We start from the raw sequence: 25,820 nt of genomic DNA on the forward strand, positions 1-25,820 counted from the left end.
TCTCTCATTTCAAGCTGAAGTTCACAAGTGGGCAGCCCCCAGATGGCACCCACTAACAGACGTGTTCTAGTGTGGCTGGTGCTTTCAATTTCAATCCATTGCCAAATGTGAAGGTCAGGGAATTTCACATAAAAATACAGATTCCTTGGGGTCTTAAAAGCTAGGAAGCAGCTGTCTAAGATGGATTAATTGGTCTCAACCCACCTGGAGCAAAGGAGAATGAAGAACATCAAAGACATATGGAAAATATGAGCCCAAGAGACAGAAAGGGCCACATAAACCAGAGACTCCACCAACCTGAGACCAGAAGAAATAGATGGTGCCCAGCAACCACCAATGACTGCCCTGACAGGGAACACAACAGAGAATCCCTTATGTAGCAGGAGAAAAGTGGGATGCAGACCTCAAATTCTAGTAAAAAGACCAGACTCAATGGTCTGACTGAGACTGGAGGGACCCCAGAGGTCATGGCCCCTGGACTTTCTGTTAGCTCAAAAATAAAACCATTCCTGAAGCCAACACTTCAGACAAAGATTAGACTAGACTATAAGACATAAAATGATACTGGTGAGGAGTGTGCTTCTTGGCTCAAGTAGACACATGAGACAACGTGGACAGCTCCTGTCTGGAGGCAGGATGAGAAGACAGAGGAGGGACAGGAGCTGGCTGAAGGGATACGGGAAATACAGGGTGGAGAGAAGGAGTGTGCTGTCACATTGTAGGGAGAGCAACTAGGGTCACATAACAATGTGTGTATAAGTTTTTGTATGAGAAACTGGCTTGAATTGTAAACTTTCACTTAGAGCACAATTTAAAAAAAAAATACAGATTCCTGGCTTCTCTAGAAAAGTCAGTGACCTGCCACACTGGGTCTGCATCCCCATGCAGCCACGTCCTCAGGCCTGGGACTCTGTTATCCTCTCTTCTGTGGCCCCTGCAGCCAACACCATGCCTGACCCATAGCAGGCACTCAGTAAAAGCTTGTGAATGAAGCCAGGAAGTCCCTGGGTGGTACAAACATTGAATGTGCTCGGATACTAGCCAAAAGATTGGTAGGTTGAGTCTACACAAGGGCACCTCGAAAGAAAGTCCTGGCAATCTACTTCTGAAAAATCAACCCTTGAAAATCCTGTGGAGCAAAGCTCTACTCTGACGTACGTGGGGTCGCCATAAGTCAGAGTCGATCTGATGGCCACCGGTTAAAAAAGAGAGAGAGAGACTACATCTGGTGGTGGAAGAAACATCAGTCCCAAGAGTCAGGAGACCTGGTGGCTGGTTCTGATGCTACCTGACTTGCATGACCTTGGACTCTCTCTGGACCTCAGTTTCCCTGTCTATTAAATTGAAGTCATGATAGTTTCAACTTCTCACAGACTCACATCAAACAAGACAGAGGAGGTGAAGGGCTTCACACGGGCCGGGCATATAATGTTCAATCAATTGAGCTATTACTGCACGGAACTCAGTCGATGTTTGCTCTCTTGGTTGGGGAGAAATATGAGAGGAGTTAGAGGCAGGAGCAATCCCTGTCGGGGCTATTGTTGCTTGCCGTTGAGTCAGCTCTGACTCACGGCCACCTTATGTATAACAGAATGAAATATTGAGTCCACCGTTGCACAGCCTAGGGGGATCACCTTCCAGCACTATATCAGGCAATAGTCTGTTGGGGTTCATAAGGTTTTCATTGACTGATTTTCTGAAATAAATCACCAGGCCTTTCTTCCTAGTCTGTCTTAGTCTGGAAGCTCCACTGAATCCTATCCACCATGGGTGACCCTGCTGGTGTTTGAAATACGAGTGGCATAGTTTCCAGTATCATAGCAACATATAAGCCACCACGGTACAACCAACCGACAGGCAGGTGATTGTGTTAGGGCTGGGGAGTCGAGGGGGTTAATAGCTGCCTTCATTCATGTCCCAGCTCTGCCATTCACTAGCTGTGTGACCTTGGGTATTCAATTTAACTTCATTTGGGCCTCGGCTTCGCCACCTGTCAAATGGGCATTACACAAGCTTCACAGGGATTATTGTGAATATCAAATATGAACACAAATATTAATTAAACCTTTAAAGCACTTAAGACAGTATACAGTATGTGTTCAACATAGGCCAGCTCTTAATGTTACCAAAAAAAAAAACAAAAACAAAGCCATTGCCATCCAGTCCATTCCTACTCATAGCAACCCTGTAGGACAGAATAGAACTGTCTCGCAGGGTTTCCGAGGCTGTAATCTTTATGGAAGCAGACTGTCACATCTTTCTCCCACAGAGTGGCTGCTAAGTTCCAATCACTGACCTTTCGGGTAACAGCCGAGTGCTTTAACCTCTGCACCACTAGGGCTCCTCTTACAGTTACAGTTGCTTAAAAAGTCTGGGGATTTTCAAGGGCCCTCATGGCTCCAAAATTCTCTGGCCACCTTAAGCCCAGTGATTCTTAGTCACGTGGCTGTCATTTAGTCATCAAGAACATATGAAGGAGCACAGGGGCAAAATGCACCATCTCCAATGGCTGTTACAACAGTACTGACGAAAATTGCTCAGCTTAGCAGCAAGGCAAGGGAGAGAGTGGATGCAGTGCCCTGATTCCCTCCCAAGAGACTAAGAGGGAGGTGCAGTCATTACCCCACTTGCAGATGAGGAAACTGAGGCTCGAGGAGGCCACCGGCAGATGCATCTCAGTGTCTCAGCTACACGGAGCTGCCTTAGGAGGGTGACTCACTCAGAGGGGTCTCTGAAGGGATTAATGGGGTCACAGTGAACAGAATGGCTGGGGTTGGGTGGGTGGGAGGGAGGGAGGCAGGGAGACGAGGCAGAGGTTTTCTGACTCACTCAGGCCTGAGGTGTCTGAGACACACTTGAATGATATCTCCTAAGAAGTCAGCTAGGTGGGGGAATGAAGAAGCAGGTCTTAACCGTAATACTAGGAATGAATCCCGAGGAAAGAAAATTCTAGACTTGAATTGAGTCTGCAACCTTCACACCCATTAGCAGAGTGTGTGTGTGCGCGCGTGCACGCGCGTGCATACGCACATGCATGCATGCACTCCCCTGCACAAGGCTGGTAGCCACCCTAGGACACAGAACATTGACAGAATGTTCCGGGTACTGAGGAGAACGTGAGGGGAGGTCCCCAGCACAGGCATCTTTGTCGAAGGGCTGCTCTTCCTCCTCAGCACCAGCCAGCAAAGATCTCAGGGGCCCCAACAGAGTGAGAAACCATCAGAACCACTTGTCCTGGAATAGATTTTGACTCTTGGCAACCCCACGTGTGTCAGAGTAGAACTGTGCTCTGCATGGCTTTCAATGGTTGACCTTTCAGAAGTAGATCACCAGGCCTTTCTTCCAAGGTGTCTCTGTGTAGACTCGAACCTCTAACCCTTAGGTTACCAGCCACGCACACTAGCTGTTTGCACCACCCAGGGACTCCAGAGTGAGAAAAGGGGTTGTGTTTGGCCAACCTAGACCGTGATGATAAACCAAAAGTCTGCCCAGATGAATTTCTTCTCATTCATCCACTCACCAATCAACTAATGAACCCCTACTCTATCCCAGCCATTTAGATTCTCTCACTTGTTTAATCCTCACAACGGCCCATGAGGTGGGTTCTTTGAGGCCCATCTTTAAAGATGAAGAAACGGGCTCAGGGACAAGGTTGTTACCAGACAAAGGTTCTTGCCTCTCACTGGTCAAGAATGAGCAGGTAAAAAAAAAAAAAAAGGCGTGCACAATTTTCCACATGAGCAAAGCTTTGTCGAAGAGGTTTGCAAGCAGAGATGAGGAGGGCCTAAGCAAACGCATACCCCCTGTCTCACAGAACAAAAGATAGGCCTGGGTTTTTAAAAGTTCTTGGGCAGGAAAAGATTCATGTTTATTCATAGGCACAGGTGGGGATATGTTAACTAAGGTGCGTGGCAGTCTCTCCCACCCCAGGTTGGATTCCCTGGCTGTTGCCAGCAGCCCCTCAAGCCCTGGTGGAAGGTCACAGGGCCGTCACAGCTGGATGTTCTGTGCATATCCCCGGGCTGGTTTTCTCCAGCTGCTTCTGAAAGACAACTTGAAAGAAGTTTGCAGGCTATTTTCTGATACCTTGCCCTGTTGTTCTGGGGAATGGCTTTGTTTCTGTGCCCTGGACCATTTCATGTTACTTTGTTTGCAGATTTGGGGGCACCTCTGGTCTCTGTCTTAAGGTGATTGCCCTAGGTCAGGATGAGGCCCCCCCGCCCCCGAAAGTTAACGAGTATTTTCTAGAACTCTCTCTGGGACAGCCGATGTCCTCAGCCACGTGCTTTCATAGGCTAGGAAGTCTACAAACCACTCTCCATCTCACCACTGAGGAAAGGGGCTCAGAGGCAGTATGACTTCAAATCCGAGTCCAATCGCTCACCCACCCTCATCAGAGTTTCTTTAGTTCTCCCCTTTGTTCACAGACACCACTCTAAAAGGCTCTCATATTTTAGATTTAAGAGCTCACATCATCCTTAAGTTTTAAAATCAGATTTCGCTGAGATGCGGCACAATGACTGAATTTCTGGAGGCACCTCACAGCCGCGATGCCCGGCACTTGGGGAAGCAACACAACCCCCCGTGAAGTCAAGAGGCTCAAAGACCCGGCTTTAGCAATTGCGGTCTCGTTTCTACTGCACAAGCGCGGTTTCTGAGTCCCGCGGGCCTGGCAGGCACGCTCGTAGGCGAAACCATTTCCAATAGGGCGGGGGGGGGGTGCGGCAAATCCTCCCGAAAGATGGTGCAGGCCAGCCTCTAGCCAATCAGAAAACTTCTTTTATCGCCGCTTCTGACGGCGAGATGTTAGAGCTTCTTTTCCCGGGACTTTCCGGCGGGGGGGGGCGGGAGAGAACAATGATTGATGTCTCTCCTTCAACCATTTGTCAAGCGGGATGAGCTTGAAGAGCAGATACCACTACGAATTGCCTCACAAGAAAAGGCTGCACGCCCCGCCCTCCTCCTCCCACTGGCTCTCCTAGAGGCCATCGGGGGTGGGAGCTTTTGGTAGCAGCCAATCAAGGGCCAGGGGGCGGGGCAGGCGGGCGACGCTAGTCGGGCTGGCGCGTCCGGCTCGGTGCTTGGGGCGGGAGCGGCGGCTTGGTGGCTTTTGCCCCTTTGCCCTGCCAGGGCTTGGGCTGAGGGGCTGGGCTGGGGGCCGGAGCCGCGTCGCCTCCCTTGCACCTTTCACCCTGCCTTCCGAGGCATTGAACTGGGTCCCATCGGGATCTCTAGCCCCCTTCTCCATATCACCCACCGGACCGTAGCGCCCGATAGCCGCCCCAGCCCAGCCAGGAGGTCCGGGCCCCATCTGTCCCCATCCCCACCGCAGTCACAGGTCCTCTGAGTCAGCTCTGTCCCCTGCCCTTTGTCTGGTCGCCCCGAAGCCCTCGAAGCCACCTCACCAACCCTTGTAGCAGCCGCTCTTCCCTTGTCTGGTCGTTGGTGGTTGGTTACCATGGTGAAGCTAGCAGCCAAATGCATCCTGGCAGGTGAGTCAGAAAACTTGCGGTGATCTCCGGAGTCTACATGCTGCGTCGTGTATCGAGAGCTTTTGTTCACGTAATTGTCTACCCATTTCTTTTTCTCGCTCCCAAACGTGACTTAATGTAATTACTGATGGAGTCAATTCCATTAGGGATGGAAGAATTAGCTTCCAGTGCACACGTGTCGCTCCAGTAGATCCACCTGGTCCCCGTCATACGCGGAGACCGCCTTCACCAGTTCGAGCTGTCCTCAGGAGAAGCAGACTTGTTAAGAAATCAGGCTAAGTGAATAAAGCATGCTTCAACTAAATCCAGTTACGGGTGGAGTGGATTCCTTCTCAGGGCGACCCCATGTGTGCAGAGTAGAACTGCATTCCAGCGTTTTCAAGGCTGTGACTTTTGGGAACAGATTGCCAGGCCTTTCTTCTGAGGTGCCTCTGGGTTGGTTTGAACCTCCAACCCTTCGGTTAGGAGTTGAGCCCTTAACCAACCGTTTGCACCACCCAGGGACTTATTGTACCCACAGTTAGGCACCAATGACTTTGATAGTCTTATGATATTTTTCCTAACCCCGCCCCCTCTGATAGACAGGATTGTGGTTGTTACTAGCTGCTGTCCAGTCGATTTTGTCTCACGGTGACCCCATCTGTTCAGAGTAGAACTGTTACGTAGGGTTTTCAAGGCTGTGACCTTTTGGCTAGTAGTTGAGCACTTAACCTTTTGTGCTACCCAAGGACTCCTAATAGCAGGGTTAGGAGACAGAAATGTAGAGCCGACCAGGGTGTTTGGTAAAGGCTCGTGTATGTTACCTTTACGACTTAAAGACACAGTGCTGCCCCACTCTCAGAGGACAGAAATGAGTCCCCCAAGGGCAGAGTTCTCTGTTTTGTTGATTGATACATTCCAAGCACCCAGAACAATGCCTGGAACATAGTAGGTGCTCAATAAATATTTGTAGGATGAATGGCTATGCCATTCACATTTGTAATGCCCCTCCCCCGCTTTGTCATTCTGCACAGCTGTCTGGATTATAGGTTTATAACCACAGAACATGGACATATACATGCCATATACACGCCAGACACATATATGTCGTTTAACCCTTTCACCATAGCACGCTGGGATAGGTGCACTGAGATGTGAAGTCTCCTGCTCAGGGTCACCCACTAGTGAAGGTCAGAGTCAGGATTTCAACCCTCAGATCTGCCTAACTCCGAAACTCTTCACCCGAGTTAATATTGAAACCTGTGACCTAGGTAGGGTTTCTTGACCAGCTCAGTAAAAGCAGCAGCCAGAGGCCATGTAGAGAAAAAGAGACTGCTTTTTGGCATTGTCCTCTCTTCCAGATTGAAAATAGATGCTAATACTGTTAATGACTTTTCTAATGTGAAAATAAAAGGGCCACACAGAAGGATGACTGACAGCAGTAGCTCAGATCATATTGGAATAGAAGAAATTCAAGGGCCCCAGGAGACCGCTAGTTCGCAGAGTGCGGGGGCGGGGAGGCAGTATTGTGTAGCGGAAATTCTTCAAGCTGTCTCTCTTCTTGGCTGTGTCATCTTGGACAAAGCACTTCTCGGAGCCTCAGTTTCCTCACAGATAACGTGGGAAAGCTTTTCATTTGTGAAGTTAGATTTTTTTTTTTAAATGGGCTTCTCCTTCGCTCTCTTTAATTCAGCTCTCCACTATAGGGCTAACTTACTGAACAGTTAAACTCTGGACACAGATCACCTCACTGAATCTTCACGACAGCCCTATGGGTTTACAGATGAGGTGTCTAAGGCCCAGAGAGGTTAGGACACTTGCAGCCAGTCACACAGCCAGAAACAGAAACAGCAGAGCTGGGATGCAGAGCCAGGTGACTGGATTTCCAGGGCTTTGTTCTTAGCCCCATGGTGTACTGGCCTGGAACCTACCCTTCTTTACATCCACTCCCTCGGGTATGTGTTTCATCTGATTTCAGCCACGGCCTGAGTAGGTGATTCTTGAACTCCAGCTTGCTCCTCAGTCTGTAGCCTCTTTCCAAGGCCTCAAGGACATCTCCTCTTGGAAGTTTCCAGGGATCAAAAGACCTCAGCCTAGCGGATCATCAGCCCCAACCATCTTCCGTCTCCCATGTCCCAATGCTTGTTCTCCACACTGTCCCCACCACACACACCCTCCACTCATTGTGTTTTTCCTTCCACCCCTCACAGGCCTGCTGCTTAAATTGAGTTTAAGCTGTCTGTCGTTCCTCTCACATAACTAGCACGTGAGGAACCTGATATTCAAATGTTTGTTCGTTTAACACACATTTATTGAGCACTTGCTTTGTGTGAGTCACACTGGGAATACAAGGGTGAACGGGCCCAGGCTAAAGCAAGGAAGCGGTGAGATGTATGTTGTAAGTTGTAATGTGGCAAACACGAATTGAGTGCTCTTTGTGTGCCAGATACCAGACAAGTACCTCAAGGCACAGCTGCTAATTGTTTGGCTAAAGAAAGAAAACAATTGACCTTTGTCTGTGTCTTATTTACTTAATAAACACCTAAATGCCAAAACCAAACCCACTGCCATCAGTCGATTCTGACTCATAGCGACCCCATAGGGTTTCCAAGGCCATAAATCTCACAGAAGCAGACTGCCATATATTTTTCCCGCACAGCCACAGGTTCAAACCGCCATCCTTTTGGTTAGCAGTCTATGCTTTCACCACTGTGCCACCAGGGCTCCTTAAACACCTAAATAGTGCTTACTATACGGAAACCCTGGTGGCGTAGTGGGTAAGTGCTGTGGCTGCTGTCCAAAAGGCTGGCAGTTTGAATCCACCAGGCACTCCTTAAAAACTATGGGACAGTTCTTCTGTGTCCTATAGGGTCTCTAGGAATTGAAATCAACTCAACAGCAATGGGTTTGGTTTTTTTTTTTTTTTATGCCAGGCGCAGTGGTTAAGCGCTTGGCTACTAACTGAATGGTCAACGGTGGGAACCCACCAGCCACTCTGCAGGAAAAAGATGTGGCAGTCTGCTTCTGTAAAGATTTATAGCCTTGGAAACCCTGTGGGGCAGCAGTGAGTCGACATTGAATCCATGGCAATGGGATACAAATTAACTCCTTAAATCTTCATAATAATTCTACGAAATCTGTGCTGTTATTATCCCCATTTTATGGATGTGGCAACTGAGGCACAGAGAGATTAAGTAACTTAGCTAAATCACACAGCTAGTAAGTGGTGGAGCTGGAGTCTGGCTCCAGAGTCTGCGCCCTTAAGTATTATGATATATGGTTTCTCAGCATACGTGGGGATAACAGTGGTTTCTCCTTGTAAGACAGCTCTGACATCAAATGTCATGCTACCTGCAGTGAGCCGCATCAGCCATACAGGTAAAGGCAAAGATGAAGAGAGGCTGTGCAGGACAGACACTGTTTGGGCTTTGCCTGGCAGAGAATGCGCAAGATTTGGACTTGGAAGGAGGTGGTCTCAAGGAATCTTCAAAGACCGAGAGAATAGGAGTGGAGCACCCAGATTTTGAGTAAGGGGTAGTTGGAGAGAGAGTTGGAAGGTGGGCTGCGGTTGACTGTGGAAAGGGGCAGGCAATGGAAGGGATTGTTGATGGGTTTGTGGGAGAGCCTGGCAGGGGGAAAGCACTGTTTTATGAAGGCCCACCTGGTATTGAGCAGAGAGAGCTAAGTCTTCTCAGTCAAGAAAGCAGAAAATGCTTTAGTCATTTCAACAGAGAAAGTCTAGTGTGTGGAATTGGTCTAACAGGTGTTGGAGAACTAAAAAAGCAAGAAGGAAACATTGAGAGGACACAGAAGGGGTAGATGGAGGTTGGCAATGTCAAAAACTTAGAGGAGAGCCCACAGAGCCAGGACCCATACCTCTGAGGATTGGTGCTGCCAGCTGCTGCTGGAACCTCAGGAGCTGCGACCTGGCACGTGATGCCACCACATGCCCCAGATCACTGGCAGGAAGCTCAGCCCTGTGTTCCAAATCCACACCTTCTTCAAGGGTCAGCATTTTAAGACCACTTCTGGGACCAAGTACTGCATAAGTCAGGGTCCGGGTGAAAAACAGAAGCTACACTAGGTATCTCAACAGCGAGAATTGAATACAAGGTATTAATTAAGCAAGTATTAGAGGACTGAAGAGACAAAAGGGGACATTAAGACAGCAAGCACAGTTAGTAACTGCAGGAAAGAGTATCACCCCACAGAGGGAACAGGTGGGGTTATCAGAACCTAGAAGCTGAGAAACAGATTTCTGAGAAGGGGACACTGCCTACCTGGTGAGTAGGCATGATAAGGCTGGTCTTGTTGGGTGCCATTGAGTTGATTCCAACTCATGGCAACCACATATGACAGAGTAGAACCGCCCCATAAGGTTTTCTTGGCTATAATCTTTTACGTGAGCAGATCGCCAGGTCTTTCTCCCTCAGAGCTGCTGGGTGGGTTTTAACCTCCAGCCTTTCAGTTAGCAGCCAAGCAATTAACCATCTGCACCACCAGGGCTCCTTAAGGCTAGCCTGGGAATGCAAAAGGAAAAAAAAAAACAACTAGAGACAAAAACCAATTGCTGCTGTGAGGTGAAGGCCTTAGCTAGGATAACGGGAAGAGAAGCATCAAACAAACAGGAAGAAGCAAGTCCCCTGCCCCTTCCAGCCTTCTGGTCGTCCTCTAGAACCTCCATGGGCAGAGCCTACCAGGAAGCCCCTGGCAAGGGAGAAACTGAGTTTCTAAACCCTGGCCCTGGCGTCGTGAAGCAGTGCAGAGAGGGAGTGGGTTTGGGGCTAAGAAAGAGCCCTGGGTCTGAGGCAGTGTCAGCAGAGAGAACGAAGGAGCTGTACGCTTGAGATACAGCAGAGGTATAAAGAATGGGAAGGAGACCCGAGGATCTGGGCAGGAAGGAGAAGGAGCAGTCAGAGGGTCGGAGGTGACTGCAGCGTGTCCCTGAAGTCCGGGATCAGGGAGAATGATGGCAGCGTTAGGAACTAGAAAGGTGAGATAGGTCGCCAGCACCTCTTAGGACTGGGCACGGCAGGAGCCCTCTGTAGACCGAGTTTGGGTGAAGGCCTTCGTACCAGTGGAAATGTCCATCAGATGTTGAAATACGGAAAAAGCTTGGGAAGGGAGCCTGGCTCAAGAAGCAACAGCCCAGGTAATGAGGGAAATTGGGACAGAGTGGAGTGGGAACAAGGAGCCCTGGTGGTGCAACAGTTAAGCGCTCAGCAGCTAACTGAACAGTCAACAGTTCAAACCCACCAGCAGCTCTGCAGGAGAAAAGACCTGGCAATCTACTCCCATAATGATACAGCCTAGGAAGTCCTATGGGGCAGTTCTGCTCTGTCACATGGGGTCGCGATGAGTCAGATTCAATATAACGGCACCTAACAGCAACAAGGAGTGTGGACAAGGGACCAAGCCAGACCCTCAGCAATGCCCACATTTGGGAGGCAGAGAAGGATGAGGTACCTACCATCCATGGCGGCAAGAGGAGCAGGCAGAGTGACTGGAGAGCCAGGCCAGCTCAAGGCTGTGTGGCCACGGGGACAGAGGGCTGAGGCAGGTGGGCCGTTCCAGGGTGGCTCACAGCCTTCAGAGAGTCAGGGAGGATGAGAATGGAGGAGACTGTTGGACTTGGCCATTATGAGGCCACTCTTGACCCTCCTGCATCATATTTGTGCAGGCGTCATCCCCTCTGCTGTCAGCCCAGGGTTCGGCCCCTGTCCCTGGGGATGCGTCTACCATGCTGGTCCTCCCGCCAGTTCATTTTTTCCCTCAACACTCCCTCCGATGCTTGGGTTCTCAGCTTGTGCTATTTGAATTTGCACTTGTCATCTTGTTGCTCCGCAAACGTGTTTATCGGTTATTTCGCCTCCCTGTGCTCGGCTCACTCCTTGTAGCCAGCACAGGAGGTTTGCCGTAAGTGTCGGTGGCACTGACTGACAGTCAGAGAAAAGATTTATGAAATTAGCCAGAACAAATTTGTGGGGGATTTCACAAGTGGGAAGAGCCAGTTGCCAACCAGATTCAGCAGCAAAATTGAAGTCAGGAGGGTGGATGTAGTCATGGCACCAAGAGGGAAAGCGTGTGCTCCTTTTGCCCTGCAAGAGCTGTGCACCCGGCCCAAGTCAGGCTGTGGTGGCCCCAGATATCAAGGAGGCTGCAGTAATGGAAGTGAACCAGAGTGGTCACTGCGCTCTGGGAGGGGATGGGAGAGAGCATGATGCTGGAACCCTCGGCAGCTCACCCAGCTTCTCTGAACCTCGGTCTCTTCATCTGTCACACAAGGTTAATGATACTGACCTTAGGCAAGTGGTGTGGGAAGGGATGAATGAGATGGTGGGAAGCTTCCCTTCTATGGAAAAGCAAGACCTAACTGGCTCACTCAGACCTGGAGGAGTTAACATCCCATGAAATACCGCGAGCAGCCAAATCATTGTTCTCGAGAGAAAATGATGGGTGGGAAAAGTCAAAACTGACAAGTGATCAGAGTGGCAGACTATCGAGAAGGCAAGGGAAGCGAAGTGTTGACACCGACTGTAAAATAGGGAGCGGAGGTGAAGAACTTGTATCAGTGATGCCAGGAGAAGGGACGCAGCTAACGGGGGGGTTGTGCTGAGGACCCGGAGGGTGGGAGAGAAAACAGGCGTGCTGTCAGGGGGCCGACTGATGAGTGCAAATCAGCGTAAGACTCTCAAAGTGGAAAAGAGATTGCATCCAAAGAAGGCCGAGCCTGCGGCAGCAAGGCAGGAAGGGCACAGGGATTTAAAGATGGCCACAGGGAACCTCCAGCGCTGTCTATGATGGGAGGCCCCGGAGGAACCCCAGATAAACTCCCTCCCGACAGGCTTCTGAAAGGTCCAGATCTCAGACTGGAAACTGTGACCTAAACCTTTAGTTTTGAGGTACTAATTTATGGGGCTGTGTAAATGAGTGGAGTCCTGGTGGCACGGTGGTTAGGAGCTCCACTGCTAACCAAAAGATCAGCAGTTCAGATCCACCAGCCACTCTTTGGAGACCCTGTAGGGCAGTTCTCCTCAGCTGCTCTGAGTCAGAATTGAAAGCAACAAGTTTTTTTACGGGAACAAAGGGAAGCTGAGAAGATAAACCCAGGAGGTGTAAGATGAGCTCGGAGGAAATAATCGCTATTAAAAGTCGCGTTGGTGGAGAGGCCCCCAGGAGGACTAGGAAGGCGCATTCTCCATGTCATAGATGGGCTCACCAAGGTACGGGTGGAGAACACTGCTGGGAACTGGATTTCAGGGTGGTGAATGTAGCCTCTGACTTACTGCTTCCCAGAAGTGCAGAACTGGAAACCTTCCCAAGCCCTTTAGCATTCCCCCCCTCCGCGCCCAAAAATATATATATTCTGGTGGAAGCTCCAAACTCATATTGCCTCAATTGATCAAGTGAGTCTCCAACTGCCTATGCCTGGTCATACCTCTTCACCTTCAAGACTTCAAAGTAAATTCAAGTTAAAAGTGGCAGGCCACAGGGCGTGCTTTAGCCTACGAGTGTCAGTTCTGTTCCCAGCTCTCTAAAGCCCTCCTTAAGCTCTGGTTACCTTCTGGATCGATTCTTTTGGATGAAAGGATTAGCCTTGAAGAAATGCAGCTCCAGCCATCGTGGTCGGCCTCATAGATGCGTTGCCCTGCCAGTGACCTCAGAGCATGTTCCTGTGAGAGCCAGGCCCGTTTCCTCTGTAAACTTGTTGAAGTGACTGGTTTCTAGATCAGTGTGCTATAGTGGGAGGGTCTCCAGTATGATCAGGACTGATGTCGTGTTCTCTTCTTCTTTGACCTCGCAGGAGACCCAACGGTGGGCAAGACCGCCCTGGCACAGATCTTCCGCAGTGACGGAGCCCATTTCCAGAAGAGCTACACCCTGGTGAGATCTGGGGCTGGTAGGCCTAGTCTCGGCTTACAGAGAAGGGCCCAGGATTCCTTGAAGAATCCTAAGAGACCTGATGGGAGGCCAGGAGGCTGCTGGAATGGCCAAGAGGAGGTCATTCTCCTGTGAGCCATGTGGGGACTATCTGCAGGGCGCATCCACTGGTACCCGACACGTGGTCACCATATGTGGCCACTCTCCTGTGGGTAGGGGCAGGACAAGCTTAGATGGTGCTCTCTGACTTCTGCAGTCAGAGCTACTTTTCATCAGAAGTGGGTGTAGAAGACAAACGCTTAGGCTGTGGTTACTCCCCTGAGGGCTGGAGTGTCTACTGTACCCTCCTATAACGCCCCTCGGAGCCCTCTGATGGCCAATCTCTGGTTTTCCTCGGCAGACAACAGGTGTGGATTTGGTGGTAAAGACGGTGCCAGTTCCTGACACAGGCGACAGCGTGGTAAGTGGTGCCCCTCACCTGCGGGAACACAGTGCTACTCCAGCTGGGCCCCAGGGTCCCCATGGTCCCATCATCCTCCTATGGTAGGTGGCACAAGGACTCACTGAGATGAATCTGAGCGTTTGGAAACAGAGTCACTGAGCGCAGGGAGCATTCTAGGGAGGAGCCAGGTGTTGGGGAGAAATAACGAAGACCAGACCAGGATGGGGCCTTGCCCTCAAGGAACTTATCATCTGGTATCAAGGTTTTTAAGTGGGTAGGAATACAGGAACTCTTGAAATTGATTTGCAGGATGCATGTTTGTGTGTACTTTCCTGGAGAAGAGTTTACAGCTTTCACCAGATTCTTAAAGAGGTCCGTGATGAAGAAAATTTAAGCCCCCTGATGTGTTGAGAAGGGTTAAGACAAGGGCACAGATGACCAGTGTGCCAAGCAGACCATGGAGCTGGTGCTCAGACAGTGTGTCCCAGGGTCTGAGTGTCAGAAACCAGCAGAGGGAATCCCAGGCAGGGAGGGCACTCAGGGGTGAGATTAGGGAAGACGAGGAGGGGCCTGCACGTGGGCTGGCAAGGCATGGACGGGCAGGGAGGAGCTTCTGCGCCCTCTGTCAGGCCACCCCTCCGCCATCCTGGAACGATGACAGACTGCCCTACTTTAACCACCTTCCCTGGGCCTGTGCGCTGACCTCCTTAAAAAGAATGGTTTTAAGATTTGAAAATCAATTTGGTTAGCAAGGTACCAAATGACCTTTTGGAAACCAGAGCACTTGTCAGCCTGTTGAGCCTTCTGTTCTGCCAGGTGGGAAGGCAGCCTGCTCCTGGTATTCTGATCTCGGGGTTAGGAGAGATGAGACACCTCGGACGGTGCTGGGTTATGGGGGAGACCATCGCTGCACCGCAGAGACTCTGGAGCTCATTCCTTCCCCATCATCTTTCCCATGCCTTGGGGAAAGAGAGTGTCGGGAAACTGTGCACACCTGCATGCCTGTGTACACACGTGTGTCTGCTATGAGAGTGTTATGACAATGCAGCCAGTGGTTTCCCTATGTGTAGATTTTCTTGGGACATGTCTTCCTTTTCTCTTTTTAAACTCTTGATCAATATTTATAGTATTGGCAACCTTACTTTGTCTTATTGTGGTAAGTATATATATAAGAAAACATTTGCCATTTCGGCCTTTTTACACGTGTAATTCAGTTACATTAATTATGTTTGTCGTGTTGTGCAGCCATCACCGCTGTCCATCTCCAAGTTTTTCCTTCCCCTGGGACATGCCTTTCTGATTCCAGGAACTCTTCATTTTTGACTCTGCTGGCAAGGAGCTGTTTTCTGAAATGCTGGATAAACTGGCAAGTAGCGTACAGTCTTTTTCCTAACCTCCTCTCCCCACCTCCCGCCATGTGCCCCATACACTCAGAGAAATGTCCCTACACTGTGGCAGTCGAGAGAAGCTACCATGGCAGGATTCCTGGAGGGGCATTGCTCCCAGCCTTGGGACTGGTGGCCGCTTGGCAAGTAGGGGTGGCTATGCACATGAGCCCTCCCCGCCACCAGGTCTGGAATGGCCAGGTTCCAAATATGCCGGAAGCTGCGGAGCTCAGGCCTTGCACCCCCTCCCGGTCTGGAGCTGCTCTTCTGAGTACCCCCTCTGATGGTGCTCCTTCGGCACCATCCTAGGACAGTACCCAGTGTCCTTTCCCCTCCGGGAGCAGCTAAACCAAAACACCCAACCAGTGCTGTCAGGTCGATCCTGACTCATGGCACCCCCATGTGTATCACTGTAGGACTGTGCTCCAAAGGGTTTGCGATTGGTCATTTTTCATAGTAGACCAGGTCTTTCTTCCAAGGCACCTCTGGGGAGATTCAAGCCTCCAACCTTGTGGTTAGCTGCTGAGCACCTAACTGTTTGGGCCACCCAGGGACTCCTAGGAGTGCTCCAGAGGTGCCGTAATGAGGCTCACTTCTTGGCCCACCCCTTGGGTTGGGGTTACCAGAGCTTCCATGGGGACGTCCCACTCGGGCTTGCTCAGGAAATGCTCCCTGTGCTGCCCAGGGCGCATCGTGCCCTTGTCCTCGCACCTCCTGCCCAGCCACCTCAGGACCCAGTGTACTGTCCCTTCCAAGGGAACAGTCTGGCTAATCTGGGCGGTGAGCTCATTAGAAGGTTGAGTTCTCCAGAGCCTGCCCCTCCTCTCCAAGAAGAACTCCATTTGCATCGAAATTGTTTTCTGCTCTTTCTTGTTGTCTCATTCAGAGAAATAGCTCTAACCATGGTCATTGCACACAGGGCTTGCCCTCCTGCGTAGATTCATGATGATAACAAAGTGCCTACTGTGTGCACAGCCTGGCACTAGGTGCTGCCATGCCCAGTGGGAGAGGGTGGATGGGCAGTAAGGGCCCCCACTGCCCATCAGCTCATACCTGCCTCCAGCTGGCCTGTCTCTGGACTTTCCTGCTCTGGTCCTGGCTTGGTCCCAGGCAAATCCTGGGTCTTCTCCACAGGGTGGGAGAAGGGGGGCTCATTGGCTTTATGCCCCACAAAGACACCTCCTGTGTGCAGTAAACGAGTTCAGCGTGGCTGTGGCGGGGAAGTGTGAGGTGTGGGGTTGAATCCCGGCTTCTCTTCCTGAACTCTCTGGAAGCCAGTGTAACTTGAGTGGGTGGGGACCAAGCCCTCCAGAGCCAGTCCTGGGTTGGCCTTCCAGGGACAACTGGAAGGAAAAGGACTCTTCCCCACGCCCTGGGAAGTTACTAAAAAACTAAAAGAAACCCACTGTCTTCGAGGTGATTCTGACGCATGGCCACAGCAGGTATTATACGGGTTTTCTTGGCTGTAAACTTTACGGAAGCAGTTCACCAGGCCTTTCTTCCACGGCGCAGCTGGGTGGGTTGAACCACCAACCTTTCAGTTAGGAGCTGATCATAAGGCTGTCTGGGAGGTTACCAACACCCCAGAAGTAAGCCACACGTTAATTGTGTGGGATGGGGCTGCCCAGAGACCAGGGCCTGGCCAGGAGGAGTCCCAGATATCAGGTGAACAACCACAGCCTGCGCGGTCTCCCCCCCCTCTGCCGCCCCACCACCTCCCCTGGGTAGCTGCAGAACAGCCCCTGAGAGCGTAGCCAGAGGTAATTGGTCTGGTTTGGGTTAGGGCAGCACAGACCCGACAGGAAGGCCATGCAGTGCTGTTTGCGTTAGGAAAATCCAACCCTGTGGGGCAGTTCTACTCTGTCCTGTAGTGTTGCTATGAGTCAGAATCGACTCGACAGCAGCGGTTGGTTTTGTTATTAAGAAGACGCAAGCAAAGGAGCTCCCAAAGACAGAGGAATGGAAGAAAGAATCATCTTTCAGGCCTGCAAACCAGAAAAGCATAGCACCCGGCACTGTAGTAGGCTCTTAACAAAAATGAAGGGAAGAGTGAATTTGTGAAACCAAACGGCAGAGGAAAGCAATCTGGGCAGAGAAGAGCCTAGGTCCTACCCCTGTCTCTGTTTTGTTTGTTTAGATACCTTCTCTGCACTCAGCTTCTTCAGCTACAAAGTAGAGATCTTTAACTGCAAAGTTGTGAGGTTTCACAGCTTCCTGAATGGAAGCCCCCAGCAGAGAGCCTGGTGCATGGTGCAGACCGGAGCTCGCACCCTCATGTAGCTGCACCCAGCCTCCCACTACTGAGCCCGGCCTCCCATTCACTCCTTGGGCTGAATTGCTTCACATCTGTGGGTGTGGTTCAGTTCGCTGACTCATGGCCCCTTTACAGTTTTTTTTTTACCACCCACGTACCCCTTCCTGTGGAAGGCCAAATTGTCTTTCTTCTTGGAAGTCACTGTCACTGTTACTGACACACGCTCATCCTGTCCTTCTGTGCAGTGGGAGAGTCCCAACGTCTTGTGTCTCGTCTATGATGTGACCAATGAGCAGTCCTTCAACAACTGCAGCAAATGGCTGGAGAAGGCTCGGTCACAGGCCCCAGGCAGCTACCTCCCAGGTAGGCATTGTGGATGTCTGGGCTTCCCAGTAGCACCTCTGCCCTTCCAGAGCAAGAGGTCATTGCAGAGGCCACTGTGGGTGCAAAACGGGGCATCCGAGGCTTTGAGTGTGATGGCCTGGGTTATACGCTGCCTTAGCATCTTAGGAGCCACGCAAACCTCAGCAAGTTGCCACAAGTCTCCAAGTCTAAAATGGGAATAATGCCACCCACCTTGGCAGGGTTGAGGGGAGTCTCAAGATAATGAGGGGGAAGGTGCTATCATCTGAGTTACTTCCAGAAAAGTGGCCCAGGGAAGAGTTCCCCATTTTCTCATGTGTGTGGGATACAAGGAAACCTTCAAGTCCTGTTGTCACTTCTGAATGCGTTAAATCAGTTTATTTTTTCATCCCCGTGTGCGATCAACAAATTTTCCTCGTTACCACCAGAGAACTCGATCTCCAGAGACAGACAGAAAATTAGCTGCAGCTGAGGCAGCTGGGAGCAGAGCAAAATTGTCTCCTGAGTCCCTGACTTTCAGTCCAGGCCTCAGATTAGTACTAATGGCCATTTTTGAAGTTTGCTCCATGTGCTAGGAATTACCGCAAATGCTCACAGAAAGGGGGCCCTCGCTGTCACTAGCTTGCAGCCTGAAGGAGACAAGGCAGACAGGCACACGTGAAGTCTGGAAAAAAGGCTGAGCAAAAAAGTTGTGTGTTAAGAGCACAGCCCCTCTGTCCTCTCTGTGGCCCTTGGGGGCCAGCATGGGGTCCACCTCGCATCAGATAGCCTATGTCACGTGATGCTTCACTCCCCTAATGCTTCGCGCCCCCAAAACTCGTGTGCCTGCTCTTCTGTCACTCCAGCTGCACCCCCAGACTGCCACAGTTAAATGTGATGCTTTCGGTGGTTTCTTTTGAGTAGGTGTTTTAGTGGGGAATAAAACCGACCTGGCCGGCAGACGAGTGGTGGAGTCGTCACAGGCCCAGGCGTGGGCACTGGGCCAAGGCCTGGAATGTTTTGAAACATCCGTGGTAAGTACCTCCACTTGCTCCGGTGCCAAGTCTGGAGTGGGCCTCTGCTGGCAGTGGCTTTTCACGCGACCTCACATGCATCTGCCATGTTTCCTTTGGAACCAGTGTTTACGTTCTTAGCCCAAGGTATTTTCCCAACATAGCAAGAGCCACTCAACACATGCAGCTCATTCAGCCAGCCCTGGGGAAGGTTTGTCTCCATTAGTAAGAAATGCGAGTGTATCGTGTTCAATTATAGTAGCCCTTGGCATTGGCGTGAGATATTATAGGCTACGGTGGGTTTGAACCTTATCTCATTGGACCCCCACATCAGTCCTGGAACCAGATGTTGGCCCCATCATCCTCACTTCAGTGTTGAGGTGGTCAAGTGACTTGCCCGCAGTCACGTGGCCAGTGAAGGGGGCAGCCAGGACGAGGATCCATGTTTTCTAATTCCCACCGGGGCTCCTGTCCCCAGCTTGCTGCTACCCCAGGGGACTCCAGGCCACTGAATGCCCTCCAGTAGAGTCAGTGGGACACTTCATGAAGTGCAGAAATCAGAGGAATTTGTCACCAAAACAAAAAACCAAACGTGTTGTCAATCGATTCTGACCCATGATGACCCATGTGTGTCAGAGTAGGACTGTGCTCCGTAGGGTTTGCAGTGGCTGATTATTTGGAAGTTGATCAAGAGAACTTTCTTCCAAGGCACCTCTGGGTGGACTCAGCGCCACCCTTTCAGTTAGCAGCCAAGAGCTTAACTGTTCGCGCCACCCAGGGACATGTATGTCACGATTTTTGTCTGCCCAGTGCTAACGATCCTATGTTTGGAGTTGTCAAGTCCCAGCCTCCCTGAAGCCAGGGTGCAGCCATGCAACCCAGGCTCTACCCAGCAGATGTGCTCATGGGAGACTGCACCATGGAAGCCAGCCAAGCGAAGGTTGGCCCCTGCAGAAGCAGCGGGGCGCCCCTCCCCGGGGTGCTGGGATGACCTGCCAGGCCTGTTCCACTGAAATGGCTGTGGTTGTAACACGGCCCTTGCTCCTGGCTTTGTGGCCTCCAGACCTGGTTCTCGGGCCTTCAGAAGAGTTAGTGGGCTAACTAATACCCTGGAGGGCCTTTTTGACTTCAACTCTCCTTCAGCTACAGCGGCTTCTGCAGTGGCCACAGCTACGAACCTGGACCGATGATGCTGTCCAATTGCTTATATGCATGTGATAGAGTCCCTGGGTGGCGCAGATGGTTAGGCACTCAACAACTAGGCAGAAGGTTGATAGTTTGAACCAGGGCTTCAGACTGATTCATTCCGATTCAGACCCCTGCTGAGAACATGCATTTCCACCCCCAGATGTACTGAATCAGAATGTTTTAACAAGAATCTCAGGTGATTCTCATGTATACATATCATAAGATTCTTATGTATATGTAAGGTAGCAAGATCACCTGAGATTCTTGTTAAAATGTAGATTCCGATTCAGTAGATCTGGAGTAGAAATGCAGACCCTCGGCAGGGGTTCAAACTGGAATGAACCAGTTCAAAGCCCTGGTTTGAACCAGTCCAGGGGTACCTCAGAAGACAGGCGGGGTAATATGCTTCTGAAAGGTCACAGTCTTGAAAACCCAGGGGGTCACCATGAGTTGGAATTGACTCGATGGCAACTAGCAACAACAACTATACCAACGTGGATGTGAACTTTTTAAATCCCCTCAAAGCTGCGTGCTTCCTTTAGAAGAGCGTGTAGTGGTTAAAAGCAAGTGCTGGACCTCCAATGGTGAGTAGCAGGACCAGCTCTGTGACCTCACCGTGTTGCTTAACCTGTTGGTGCCTCAGGCTCCTCATCTGTAAAACGGGGAGAATAAAATACAGCCCTCATTGAGTAATAAATGTGAGAATTAAATAAGATGGCCAATAGAAAAACATCTAGCTGGTGCATATAAAAAGCCTGGGGCACAGCAAACGTTTGCTTTCTTTTAAGTATAAATGCTCCCCCAAGTGATTTTGGGTGTACTCTTATTACTTATTTTTAATACTCATAGACTGTACAAAGATAAATGTCACCCTTGCCTCTGGCCCAATTATCACAAACGCTAAATTGATGAACTTCAAATTAGTGAGCTTTTACTGTAGAGAGGATTCTTCATCTTTTATACAGTACGCCTTTGAGCAAAGCAGTAAGCCCTCCTACCACCGCCAACAGGATTTCAGTATTCCCTCTACCTCCATTCATATTGGAGAAATTGTCCCCTCACCCCAACATCCCACAGTTCCCAGCCCTCTTGATGGAACTCGAGAATTAAAACCCAGCCCAACCCATCAGTCAGCACAGGCCTCCGGGCCGCGTGTTTGAACCCTGCTCAGGTGTTGCTATGCTGTTGAAACGAGCAGGTATAAATTATGCTCAAGAAGGCTGAGGCTGCAGTTAAGTACTTGGTATTAACTGTGCAAGTTAACTAGTCCCCCCTGAGCTGGTGCTAACAGAAGCACCACTGGCAGCTCGGTTAAGAAAGCTGTAATTAAAAAGGAAATATAACCAAATGCTGCTTGAGGCGCAGCCAAGTCTCCATGCCAGGCCCATCTCCTCCCTTCTGACTCAGTGCAGAAAGGCAGTCTTCATGCTCACCTAGAGAAGGTATCCGTGTGGCTCTCTAACTTCCGAACCCTTTGCTGTTTGGACATTTCGGGCAAAAAAAAAAAAAAAAAAAGTATTTCTTGAAACAGTTAAAGTTAATAAAGTAAAACAGTGTTCCTCACTGTAAGAAGTTGGGTAATACAAATACAAACCAGTTTAGGGAAAATCCACATGGCTCACTCTCCTCACGGGGAGGTGAGGGGGAAGGGAGCTAACATGTGCTGAGTGCCAGCTGTGCACCAGGTGTTTTGCATGCATTGTCTGTTTCTCTTACAGCCCTACCAAGCAGCTGCTCCTGTCCCAGAGGTTATGTTGCCTTCCCTGGTTGTACAACCGATGAGGGTTAGAACCGGGGCTGGAGCTCAGGCCTGCCCAGCTTCAGATCCTGGGCCTTCTGGAAGGGGTGCTCTGGGTGGCATCGCTGGGGTGGGGGCACAGCACTGGCCTCCCACAGAGCTACTTTGAGACACTCAGGGACAGAATTCTAGTTTGGTCCAAGTGCTCATCTGTGCCTGCTCTCAGTTTACCTCACTCTGAGCAAACCCCCTCTAGAGGTTTCCAAAGTATGCAGGTGAGATTACGTTTAGTTCTTGAAGAAAAGGGTTCCTGTGATTGGCAAGCCCTCTGAATGCATCTAGAAAATGGCTCAGTTGGCATGTGCTATTTCAGGAGCACTCCTAGGGGTATACTGAGGCTCACCTGCGTTGAATCCCTTACTTTTTATGTTGTATTCTACCAAGATCTCGCTTTCAAGAGCTTTAGAATTCAATTAGAAATCTTCGTGTGCGTGCTGTTTAAGCCTCATTCTCTTTTCATTCAGCGTTTAACTGTACTTCCGACTGATGTAGCCTTTTACCATTGGACATTGGTGTTGCTGAGGGCATTATGCCCTTGCAAACCCAAGTGCCTGGCAGAAAGGACAGTGACTCGCCTTATGTCTGGCTGGAGGGTAACAGTCTCAAGCCCTCTGCAGTCGTGAGCTTGTACAGATACTGCTCTCAGCTATAAGCTGACCCTCACTCCTGAGCACAGGGTCAGCATTACCACACCTGTTTCTGCTCTTGGCCAGCTGGTTTCCTTTGCCTTGGGGTTTCTCTTGTTGGAAAGTTCAGGTAATTTTCTCCCCAGGAACAGGTTTCCTTTCACATTATCTACCCTCCTGGCTGGCAGAGTGAGAAGGTTGGCTTTTCTTGAATGGGGGATCTGGATTCTAGGCTGGGCGCGCTGCCACTTTGCCCTCTGGTCCCCAGGTTGTTTTTGTTGTTGTTAGTTGCCATCAAGTCGATTCCATCTCCCAGCGACCCCGTGTGTGCAGAGTAATACTGCTCCCCAGGGCTTTCAAGGCTGTGAACTTTCTGAAGCCAATCGCCAAGACCGCCTGTCCATATACCGCTAGGTGGGTCCGAACCTCCAACCTTTCAGCTAGTAGTCGGGTGCTTAACCATTTGTGCCACTCAGGGGCTTGGGCCCCAGGTTACTCATCTGCGAAATGAAGGCGCTGAACTTGATGGCTTCGTGGCCTTCTTCAGTTGGGAAAGTGCTCTGTGTTCATGGGGACATTTCTCTGTCTCCTGTCGGGGCTGCCCTTTCACAGCTGCCACAGATCATTTCAAAACAGTTTCTTTTCCATTCAGAGCTTGAGCTCTGTCTTGAAAGTAGCACATCCTTCTGCCAACTTATTTCTTAAAACACAATTTAAATACACACACGCACACGCATACACAGAGAACGGGAGAACAATAGCGGTTAGATTGAGAGCCGCTGGATTTTCTTTACCCTAAGCGTGTCCCTGCTCACCCTGTCCTTACTCAGCCACCCCCTAGATGAAACCCAGGGCAAGTTCCCTAACTTTCCTGATTGCTCTCAGATAACGAGAAGTCCTTTGGGCACCTTTAGTCATAAAATTCATTATTTCAGTTATTAAAGTGCCTGGTCCTGGGTAATTGTCAAAATTCCAAGTTTGATTTAAAGTCAGAGGTGCTTCTCTCTCTAACCTGCAGCTGTGGAAAAGCCAGGCCAGGCTGGCTTCTGCATTTCTCCACCACCCTCTTTCCCCCAGCTTGTGGTCTAGGGGCAGGGGAGGGATGCGGAGCAAGGGGTGCAGTGTTTTTGTGGGGATCAGCTTTGGCCTCTCTGGACTCATGGCATATCCTCAGAGGTGCAGTGTCCCTGTTGCACGTGATCCCTCCTTGGGCCTCAGCTCACCCCTCCTGCAGCCTGGGTTCCAGTCCTACCTGTGGGGATCCATCACCCTCTTGGAGGCTGGCCGCCAAGCCCCTTTAAGGGAGGTCCAGGCTGGCGCTCCCACTTGGCCAGTGACTGGGCTGGGCAAGGGCTGCAGCCTTTGAGTGGGATACACAGAGGGGCAGTGCAGGCCGCTGGTAGCAGCCCTCTTCTGGCTGGCTTCCACATTCTTTCCAGCCAGGGCTGCGTCTGGGCCCCTCAGGCCTCAGGCTTTCTGTTGAACCCTTCTACTGAGCTCAAGATGAGGGAGAGGTGCCTCTCCCTGGGAAAGACACCCTCACACTAAACAGCACTAACCACTTTCTCAAAGACATTCTCTCTGGTCTCTTCACCCCCCACCCTTTATGCCCTTGATGGGGGTGGGGGGGGTGAGCTAACTCTTGTCTGGAGCTGCTCCTTCAATGTAGGGGACCCTTGCCATCTGTTACGTTGTTGTTTTGGCCTTCGGGGCCTCAATTAAAACTAAGCGAGGAAGAGTCTCATTTTAACATTGCGCCACCCATCTAGTGAGAGTGATTAAAGTACAGGCCCTGTAGAAACAGACCAAGTTAACTTAATCTCTCCCTACCTCAGTTTCCTTCTTGTGAAATTAGCTTAATGACAGTCGTGAGCCCCAGATGTCATGAAGGTGAAATGAGGCAAATTGCATGTAGCACCTGCGAAGCGTTGGGCGAGAGCTGGCCTTCTTTGATGATGATAAAAATAACACAACCCACTTCTTAAACTTCTCTCCACAGAAGGAGATGGAAAACTATGAGGCCCCTTTCCACTGTCTGGCCAAGCAGTTCCTCCACCTGTACCGGGAGAAGGTGGAAGTTTTCCACGCCTTGGTGTGAAGGGGCTGAGCGCCTTGTTCCTTGTGACGGTGCAGCAGGGACCACTGTGAAGCTGGCAGGGGCTCTGTCTCCTTGGAAGCTGAGAGGAGATGGAATTGCTTCTGTACTTCCAATACATCATGACAGCTTTAAATAAAATTGGATGAAATGTAGCAGCAGCAGCTCCTTCCATTCTTGGCTGGGGCAGCCCTGGTTCCAGTTTGCACTTTGGCAGCTACAGCACAACTGGGTCCAGAACAGCCCGTGAGCCAGGCTTAGAACATTCTGTGTGGACAGGCCCTCGGGGGGAGCATCCCTGGGCTGGTGCTACAGTCCGTCTCCTTGTTAGAGTGGGTGGTCCTACCCGCTCTCCACCGCAGGGTGGGCCGGGCTCCCTGAAGGGCTGGGACTGCCCAGGGCCTTCCACGGACAAGGCACATCCTGCAGCGGGCCTACAAGGGCCTGGAGCAGCCTTTGCTTACAGTTTGCCACAGATGAAATACTCGGCTTGGAACTTGCCCCATGGCTGAGATGGGGCCCATGTCCCTCTCCTTTCCCCATCGCTAACAGACAGGTTCCTTTCTGCTAACTGTCCAGATGCCAGAGCTCCCCTGTGGTGGCCACTGTCGCTGACAACACAGCACCCTCTGCCGGCCCCCCTGGCACCGCTTTCTTAATGAGGGGCCCAGCCTCTCCCAGCTGCCGGGGACCCTGGGTACACAGGGGGCCAAGAACCACTCTCTTTAATGACCGTCCTCTGGCGAGCCTGGCAGGAGTCGTCACTCTGCACTGAGCTTCACTGTCCCATCCTGTCCACTGCTGCCAGAGTAATCTTCCTAAAACACCACTCCTCCTTGCTTTCCCTGATTAAAGACCCACGGAGGCTCCTTGCCACCTTTCCGTCAGGGCTGCAGGCCACCTGGCAGCTGAGGCCTTCTCTACTGTCACCCTTACCCATGGGCTGGCTCCCCCAACCCCGGGGCCCCAGAGGCCTCCTGCTCAGAGGGTGGGGATGTCCTGAAAGGACCACCAGCTTTGGGACAGACCCCTGGGTTTGTCCCCATGATAACGATAGCAACAGAATCACTTGGGATCCCGTGTCTGACCTGCCGGGTCTGCATGTGCTAGCCACGTGATGCGTATGAGCTCATTTAATCCTCAAAACGTAGAGTCTGTGATCCCACTTCTACATATGAGGAAACAGAGGTTGAGGGTTAAGTAACCTGGCCAAGTTCCTGCACAGGGTGGCAGAGCCAGGATAATGGACACAGAGCTCAGCTCATGGCCACCACCCTCTTCTGCCTCCTGGAGAGCCTGGCCAAGAGCAGGGGGAGACCTTATCA

General features: G+C 50.9%; 1 protein-coding gene across 1 annotated transcript; it reads left to right on the forward strand.

The window, feature by feature from the left end:
* Positions 1 to 5,073: 5,073 nt before the first annotated feature.
* Positions 5,074 to 24,650, forward strand: IFT27 (intraflagellar transport 27). Its single transcript, XM_003419854.4, has 7 exons — positions 5,074 to 5,492; positions 13,276 to 13,355; positions 13,753 to 13,812; positions 15,101 to 15,160; positions 17,679 to 17,796; positions 18,700 to 18,809; positions 24,400 to 24,650. Exons 1-7 carry the CDS (start codon positions 5,459 to 5,461, stop codon positions 24,496 to 24,498), a joined length of 561 nt encoding a protein of 186 aa, XP_003419902.1. The 5' UTR covers positions 5,074 to 5,458; the 3' UTR covers positions 24,499 to 24,650.
* The last annotated feature ends 1,170 nt before the right edge of the window (positions 24,651 to 25,820 follow it).

The sequence above is a fragment of the Loxodonta africana genome, chromosome 4, assembly GCF_030014295.1.
Source record: "Loxodonta africana isolate mLoxAfr1 chromosome 4, mLoxAfr1.hap2, whole genome shotgun sequence".
Lineage (NCBI taxonomy): Eukaryota > Metazoa > Chordata > Mammalia > Proboscidea > Elephantidae > Loxodonta > Loxodonta africana.

Bases quoted from the DNA above. Each gene is read 5' to 3' on its own strand.
- IFT27 (XM_003419854.4), top strand. From the start codon at position 5,459: ATGGTGAAGCTAGCAGCCAAATGCATCCTGGCAG. The intron at 15,161-17,678 runs GCAAGTAGCGTA...CCTTCTGTGCAG, and splicing joins CTGAAATGCTGGATAAACTG to TGGGAGAGTCCCAACGTCTT. The intron at 18,810-24,399 runs GTAAGTACCTCC...TTCTCTCCACAG, and splicing joins AATGTTTTGAAACATCCGTG to AAGGAGATGGAAAACTATGA.